We start from the raw sequence: 8715 nt of genomic DNA, 5'->3' as shown, positions 1-8715 counted from the left end.
TTCAATTGTGAGCAATTCTAATGACTTAGCTTTTAATTATGAACGGTCCTAATGAGACACACACACACACACACTCTCTCTCTCTCGCTCTCTCGCTCTCTCTGTGTCTATCTCGAGTAGGGCTTGTATTTCTAATGCAGAAACTTGAGCCTGATTATCAAAACCAAACAAGAGATAATCCACTCTCACACACTCTCTCTCCTGTGTGTATTTGTATAGTCCATAAACTTTTGTATGAGCCCGAGAGTTAAAACCAAACAAGAGGTAAAGCCAATGCACTTGGTCCTCCCTCTCTCACTGCTGCAACACTTGTTTGTTCCTCTTCTCCTTCGACCCCTTTTCCCCCTCACTTGTTTATAGATCGCCATCGCCCACGACCATCGTGAATTTCCTGTTCGCCAAACGCAGGGAAGAGATCTGAGCAGCCGCCATGGCCCTCAAGTCCGTGGCCAGATCCGCGACCGTGGCCTTTGCCCCGACCGCTATCGATGTGCTCGCCACAGGGACCATGGCTGGCGCCATCGATCTCGCCTTCAGCACCTCTGCCTCCCTCGACGTCTTCAAGGTCGACTTTGCGAGCCCCGATCCGGAGCTCCCTTTGCTCAATTCCTACTCCGCCAGCGAGAAATTCAACAGGCTTTCGTGGGGAACTGCTGGAGCTGGCGGAGAGGAGTATCCTTATGGTCTTATCGCAGGCGGCCATGCAGACGGCAGTATCGGGATATGGAATCCGGCCCCTTTTATCAGGTGGCTAACCTTCACTGGTTATAATGTAGTCCACAATTAAGAACGATTGTGATTGCCTGTGCAGCTGCAAGACGAAAAGCAGCATGGTATTTGTGGACAGTCATCACTAACATCGGCATCTTTTTTACTGAATCTTTCGAGAGCATTGGACATTTCACGAGTAACCAGGATGCGAGATTTTGAGCTAATGTTTCACTCTTTCTTGTTGCAGCAATGACCAAGATAGTGAGAGCTCATTGCTTGCGAAGATGCAGAAACACACTGCCCATGTAAGTGCCTAACATATCTTTTTTCCCATCTGGAGAAATCGATCCGTGCTCATTTGTGTTTATAGTTTCATAGTTTCAAGTCGAGTATGCTGGAGGCATGGGGAAGAATAACAGTAAGTTTATGAGTTGAATTTGTAAGCATAATCCAGCTTGATGCTGAAGTCTCATTGTTGCATGAGCCTGTGGAATTGGATTTGCAGAAATCACACATGCAAAGATCTGTAGTTGTTTTGTGTTTTCTACCTCTCTATACAACAGACTCGGCTGCTTTTTTCTATTTATGTGGGAAAGCACGACACATTTGATTCATAATGATTGCCAAACTTATGCAGGTCCGTGGTTTGGAGTTCAATGTGATTACGCCTAACCTTCTTGCTTCTGGGGGTGATGATGGAGAAATTAATATTTGGGATCTTGTAAATCCCAGTTCACCTTCACATTTCCCCCCTCTGAAGGTATGAATTGGTTGACGATGAGCATGGTCTCTGAATTGCTTGATGACTAGGAAAAAGCTGCTACTTTGTTGTCTGCTTTGGCTATGGTGCCAGTGTGGAGTCTCTCTGATTGGTAATTGATCTTTCAGGCTCAAGGACAAACAGAAATTTCTTATGTTTCTTGGAACCGTAAAGTGGGCCACATTCTGGCGTCAACTTCCTACAGTGGCCTCTCAGGTGCAATTTGATAACAAAAGTTTGATTTAAAACAATTACTTCCTTCCTACAAGAGAGTGATGTCAGGATATGGTTATATTGCAGTGGTATGGGATTTGAAAAGACAGAAGCCTGTGCTAAGGTAAACATTTCTTTGGGTTCCATTGCTACTTATAACTTACAACAATGGGTTTTCAAGGCCTCTGAATAACTGTTCTTTATGTATAGAATAACCTGGTTGTTTTTTTGACTGACATGGCTAGATCTTTAATCAATGAGAATTCATGCAGCATATGTATAGATATGCATGCAACAGGAAGTGTGATGCCATTGGCTAGAAAGAGGGCTGAATGTTAAATAGCTGCATTCACAGGTTTTGTGAGGGAAGGACGGTGGGCTAGACTAATGTCTGGCCTTTGAGATCAGCAAAATAACTTTCCTCCGAATAACGCTCTTTCTGAAGGAGATTCCAAAGCTATAGCTGAGAAATTTTACACACGGTGGTGTTTTGTGTGCGCTTCTTTTTGGAGTCCTGCGGGGGCGGGGGGAGGGGGTGAAGGTCGTGTGGATCCAGATTCCAGTATGTGGAGGGAGGAAGGAAGGTGGAAGAATCGGTGAAGGATGGGGGGTCAGCAGTGGATTTGTCGGTGACTGGTCATATGGCAGGTCTCGAACAGTAGACTGTCCTTGAGAGGAAGTGGTGAAGGGAAGGATGGAAGAACCCGTAAAAGATGGGTTGACAGCAGCAACAGAATTGTAGATCATGATATGGCAGGTCCATCTGATTCCCTGCTGCTGTTTGCAACAGATCAGCCTTGTGCATGGGAGATTAGCTCCATCCCTTGTATGTGTAGGGCCTCAGGCATTGAATGTCGTTGCAAGTTTCATGGAGTTCCGTTTTACTCATTCCCCTTTGAGTTGAGTGCCAAGTTCTAAGATTTGGTCGGTGTTATGTTTGATATTAGAGCCAACCCCATGTACCCTTTTTCCATACAGTTGCCATGAAGGCACAGTTTCAGCAATGAGTGGCCTGAATAGAGATTCTTATGGACTTTATGTGGCAGACATGAATACCAAATTGAGAAGGAGGCCTCTATGATGGTGAGCTAGTTTCAAGCCTTGGAACACACCTCTAGTGCACCTCTCTTTCATCCATCCAAACGGTAGCCAACCCTTTTGGAGAGAGGGTCATGGTGGGTCTGCTCTTATTACTTCAACTGTCTTCAATTCCTACTCACTTGGGCTATTTATGATGGTGATGAGTATGGTCAAACCTTTCCCTCACTCCTTGAGTTTTCTTCGTGAAAAAAGGTATGACTAATTATATTACTCAAAAGGAAACTCAATGAAGTACAAGTGCTCAACAGTCCAGCTAGGGCTGAATTCAAATCAAATCCCTTTGAGTCAGATGCCAAGCTGCAAGCATTTGGTTGGTGTTATGTTTCTTCTTAGAGCCAAAGACACGAACCCATATATATTTTTTCCCAAAGTTGTCGTGAAGGTTTGAGGGGCGGTCTTCTCTTCAAGAACTGTGGATTCCACTTTCCACATTTGCTCAACATCTGGTAAAGTGGATGAAGATAAGGGGGAGGATGTGTTGTCCTCATTGAGCATAATACTGCCTCAGGGACTCCAGTGAATGAGAAGCCCGAGAAGGTATGATGGGTTCCCAAGATAAAGGTGTCTCAGCCATCTTGTAGTGGTTATGTGTCCTTGTGTCACTCATACAAACCAAGCCTTCATGATAGCCAGAGTATACTCTTCAGAAGAACACTGTATCTAATACATGTGAAGATATGCTAGGGGTTTGCATTGAGAAAACACACAATCTATGACCACAACTAAAACTCAATAACTCAGACAAAAATGCAGAAAGTGGGAGAAGAGTAGAATCTAATGAATGTTCAATAATAACCTCCTCCTCATTACTACATGAGCTAACATGCCTTAACACCAAGCCTCTCCATCTGAGAACAAGTATTGCTAGCACACACGGAGGTTGTTCAAATAAATACTACGGACTCTACACACATATGGGCTATATCACCAATGCTATTTTTCATTCATGACCCCAAAAGCAACATCTCTTGTAACATCGTTTCTTATGTACTTGATGCAGATGTGTTTGCACCTTCTACCGTTGCAACGTTTTGGTTGTCTCCATTTGCATGTGGTTATATGGATTCTCCATTAGCGCCAATAACATTGGTTAATGGCACTATTGTGAGTCCTAAAAAGATGAGATTTAGGCTCAGAAGTCATATTTTTCTGTATTATGTGACTTTTGATATCACTAATATTGTTTGGAAGCTATGGACTACATAGGTGGTGTGGTGTTAAGTTTGTCTCTCATCTATACAATGGACTTTGCAACAAGAGCAAGCATGTTTGACCAAACAAACTTGATCAATGTTTATGTGTTGATGTAATTTCACCCAAGACAGCCAACCTATCTTTTCGAAAGCCATAAGCTCACTAACACTCGAGAGTGAGATCTAACATACCATACCCCGACTCCCCTCCACAAAAATCCTCAACTAAGAGTAAGGGTAAGGGCAAGGGCAAGTCATCTAGAAAGACTAGCAAGTTAAACTCCAAAAAGAAAACACTTTCTCCTATGGAGTCTCTTCAATCTCCTTGTTGGTTGAAGAGAAGAGGCTCCTTGTCCAAGTCAAATTCTTCCAGTAACCATACCTGAGAAGAGGCTATTGATGGCCATGCACATGCTTAAAACTTTGTTGTCATACAACACTTAGATCCCTTACATGGACGCATCACCATTTCCTATATCCTCTCTAATCAGCCCAACCTTCATGGTTGCAAAACAAGGTGGACAAAACACATGAGGATGCAACTACCCAATTGCTAATGCTTGATCTTTTTCGATAACTAGCAAGTATCTTTCTCTAAGAGGGCATTGTCAAAATAAATCCTCACTTTGGTAGGATCTAGCAGCTAGCTCAAGATAGAACCTATAGTCTACTAAGCTTAGGCGGTCCAAAGGCACATAGCTTGGTTGCTAGGAGAAAGATGGTGCTCCATCAACCATTGATTAATTAATTAATGTCTAGTTCCTATCGTCATCACCGACATTAAGAGCTAATAAAATTATCTAAGCCAAAATTTGTCACTAAGTACCACCTAGTACTTATCAAGTACAACTTATACAACTTACATCACGTGCCTCACATTTGCACATTTAATAAACACTTATCAAATGCTAAGCAAAGCATCAAAATTTCACATCCCCATGATAGATATTGCTAAGGGTAACAGTCATTTATAAGGGGGGAAAGCTATATCTGTGGACATTGTGCTAGGTATGAAAAATATCAAGGCACTTTAGGGTGAGCTAAAAGGTCTTGTAGTGTGACCATGTTCAAGGCATTTTAGGGTTTGGACACTATATTCTATAAATAGACTCCAGGCTCAATTGTACAACACTTTTTGTGCAATCACTTTTGGACTCTAGACCTTAGGTGGCTCCATCCACACACTAGGACGGTGTTCATTGACCATATGGAACTCAACCTTGTGATGTAAGCTTCACTCGACGTGCTACTAGTTCCCTAGCTCAAGGTGTTAAGAGCTTGACATTCCCTGAGTGCAGCAAGCTGTCCACTTCGTAGTTTGACGTTAGTAGGCGATAAGCTGGAGACATGTGTCAGGTTAGGGAGTGGGGCTGCGATCGAACTATGCTTGCATTATTTTGGTGTATTTTTGTGGTCTATTTATTGACCCAAGTTTCCACATTCTTTCATAGTTGTGCTACCAGTTGTTAGGCTGCAGACCGTGGAGATTGCCCTTGGGGTTCATGGAGTGTGAGATCTTCGAGGTGGAGACATACGCAGACATTCTCTCTACACCCATGTATATATCTGCATCCTTATATAGCATACTTCATTGTAGATTTTCTATGTTTCATTGTCTCTTTCTCTCTTTCTCCTCTCTTTGTTCACTCTTTGTTTTGGTCATACGCTTTTGCATTGCTTCACTTTGACATGGTATCAAAGCATTGAAGGACTGACCAATGGTAGATATACTTAAAGAGGAGATTTCAGCACGACACAAGGCTGCATTTTCAGTGTTCAAGGGTAAGCAACAGGGCTATGCATCAGAACAAGGTTGAGGTGAGCGTGGCTGTGCGAGAAAGGAGAAGATTTGCTGAAGTTGTTGTTGGTTTTTGTTGTTAGATAAGAAAGAAGGTTGTGTTTTGGGCCTTCAAGTGCAAATTTTACCTTTTTATCGCCTCCGACGGGTGATGAAAGAGTGGGACACGTGGCAAAGAGCCCTAGTAGGTTGCTATTACACAGTCAGAGGGGGTTGCTTTTTGTGTTTTGTGCAGGCACTGTAGATGAAGATGTCTTTTGAGGCTAAAACAGAGTTTCAGGTGAACATGGACTGAAAAGTGCCTGTCTTACTGGCTCTTCCATGAGATCAAAAGCTCGTTGGTGAGAACTGCTATATGTGGTGGGTTATGATGCTTGCCATTTTGGAGTTCTATGATTTGGCGGAGCTTATTACGAAGGCTATTCATTATTCTTCTTCACGAGACAAGTCCAGACTCTCTTCTAGTGAGATAAGATGGAGTTGACAAAGGCTCAGGCACATTGGGACAAACTCAATACTTGCATCCACTCGTCTTTATTTCTCTCATGCACTACAATTGTTCTCTCTTATGGCTAGAGCTTGATCAAATGTATTGTCATGAGGATGTGAAAATTTAATGCTTTGCTTATGTTTAATTGACATTTGATTAAAGGATTAATCAAATGTGCAATTAAAAGATGCACATGTGTTGCACATGTGAGGTGCAAGCTACTTTGTTACAGTTGAAGGCCCAAGGACCTTGTGAAAAAGATGGATGTCAAAGGCAAAAGTTGTAACAAGTTACACTTGTTAGATTCTAGGTGAATTTTGGTGTCAGTTCACCCCTAGGACCATTAGTGGTGACACTAGGGACTAGGCATTAATTAATGGATTAATGCTTGTCCAAGGGTCAATTAATACATGGGACCACTTTGGGTTGCAAATGGCCTAACCAATTAATTTTTGGATGGGCAAGGTCAATTTTCTGGGCAGGATTAAGGGCTGAATTAATTTTCAGAATTAATTAATTCTGAAAATTAATTAAATGGCTGGAAATTACTGAAAATGGATTAAGAAAGCTGCCACTTGGCAAAACTTTCCCATGCAAGTGGGGGAAAGGCTAAATAGGGCTGAAGGGAGAGGGAAATCTCGTTTTTTTCATTTTGGAGTCGTTGGGAAGAGGTGTTGAACTGTTGCTGCCAGCTTTTGGGGCCCTTTCCCAGCCATTGGAGACCATTTTGGTGATGGAGATTGCATATTCTTGACCCTGGGAAGCTGATAATTGCTGCTGATGCACTTTCTCCTGAAGATCACAGTCTCTGATGCTCCTATTGTTGTTGGTGCATCCGTTTGGGGCTGGTACAGCAGGACAACTGCTGATTTTTGATTAGTTCTTCGCAACAGATATCAGAATTTTCTCTCTCTACACTATTCCTATTTATGGACGGGGTGACATGCATCTTATTTCAAATGGGGAGGTGGTGCCTATACATTTTAGATGCTTTATGTGTCAGCCTTGGGATACCATCTCCTTTCGGTGCACAAGATTTGTGCCCTCGGCCTCTTGGTTGAATTTGATGTGGATTCTTTTCGGATTCTTGATCATGGGTTGAGACAGGTTCTTTCTCCATGTTATGAGGAGAATAGAGTCTATAAGTTGTGGTCTTTTTCTGCCTTGACTTCTCTTCTTCTTACCTCACAAACTTAGTCCTAGCTTTGGCATGCTCGGTTTGGCCACCTCAACTATGATTACCTTCGGAAGGCGTTGAAGGGACATCTTGTTCGAGGTTTGCCGGATATTGTGGCTTGCCAACAGCCTTGTGTATCCTGCATCTGTGGGAAGCAAACTTGTGATGCTATTCCCAGCAAGGCTTCGAGGCTGTCTTTAATAACCTTGGAGCTTGTTTCTATCGATCTTTGTGGACCAATGAGAATGGAGTCTCTTTGAGGGAGCTTGTATTTTATGCGAATTGTGGATGATTATAGCAGGATGATATGGGCTTATTTCTTGAAGGTGAAGTCGGAGGCTTTCTTCAACTTTAAGGATTGGTTACTCTTTGAGGAGAACCGATCAGGTCAGAAATTGAAGACCTTACGATTGGATGAGGGCGGGGAATTTGTTTCTAATTAGCTTGTTTGTATTGGTAAACTTCTATGGACCCGCATTAGAAGGCTATCACTCATTCTAATTCTCCTTTGGTGGATGCTACCTGTTATAGGTAGTTGGTTGGCGCCTTGATCTGCCTTCTCAATACTCGTGTTGACTTATGTTATGCTGTAGGTGTGCTGGCCATGTTCATGAGTGAACCCAAGATGGTGCATTGGCAGGCTGCTCAAAGGATTTTGCACTTTCTATGGTGGACGACTCCTCTTGGGATCCATTATCTAGCAGGTATAGGTGCTATAAACTTGGTCCTTACAGGATGGAGTGATTCAAATTGGGCTGGCTATGTGGATCATTGGAAGTCCATGATAGGTTATTACTTTACCTTGATTGCTAGTGCTTTTTCATGGAGCAGCAAGAAGCAACCCATGATTGCCCTATCTTCGACTGAGGTGGAGTATTGGGCGGTGGCTTCTACTACATGTGAGACAGTGTGGCTTCACAGGCTCTTGGAGGAGCTTGGTTGCCCACATAGAGGTTCTACTGTTCTTCAATGCAACAATGAGAGTTGCATTGCCTTGGTCACGAACCTTCTGTTTCATGCTTGGACGAAGCATATAGAGATCCAGTACCATTTCATTCGGGAGAAGATTTGGATGAGACTATTCCCCTGGTCTATTGCAAGATAGAGGACAATCTTGGAGACTTGTTTACGAAGGTGCTTCCTTAGGCTTTACTTCAACACTCCAGATCCCTTAGCCTTTTGCCTCGTTGAGGATCTAAGAGGGGGTGTTAGAGCTTGACATTCCCTGGACAGGTAGGTGCATCAGGTGCAGTAGGCAGTCCACGTGGCAGT

The 8715-nt window shown here is 43.0% G+C and overlaps 1 protein-coding gene across 1 annotated transcript in view; it reads left to right on the top strand.

Moving 5' to 3' along the window:
* Window positions 1–256: 256 nt before the first annotated feature.
* LOC148020033 (transducin family protein / WD-40 repeat family protein) overlaps window positions 257–8715 on the top strand; it is a 31505-nt gene continuing 23046 nt past the window's right edge. Inside the window, exons 1-5 of the mRNA XM_087700303.1 lie at window positions 257–747; window positions 959–1016; window positions 1349–1471; window positions 1600–1687; window positions 1772–1808. Of these exons, the coding sequence (XP_087556429.1) occupies window positions 431–747; window positions 959–1016; window positions 1349–1471; window positions 1600–1687; window positions 1772–1808 (623 nt within the window). The 5' untranslated portion in view covers window positions 257–430. The remainder of the gene's footprint in view (window positions 748–958; window positions 1017–1348; window positions 1472–1599; window positions 1688–1771; window positions 1809–8715) is intronic.

Source organism: Lygodium microphyllum, chromosome 19 (genome assembly GCF_053477565.2).
Source record: "Lygodium microphyllum isolate KBCC chromosome 19, Lygodium_microphyllum_v1.1.10, whole genome shotgun sequence".
Lineage (NCBI taxonomy): Eukaryota > Viridiplantae > Streptophyta > Polypodiopsida > Schizaeales > Lygodiaceae > Lygodium > Lygodium microphyllum.
This window is presented reverse-complemented; position numbering and strand designations above follow the sequence as displayed.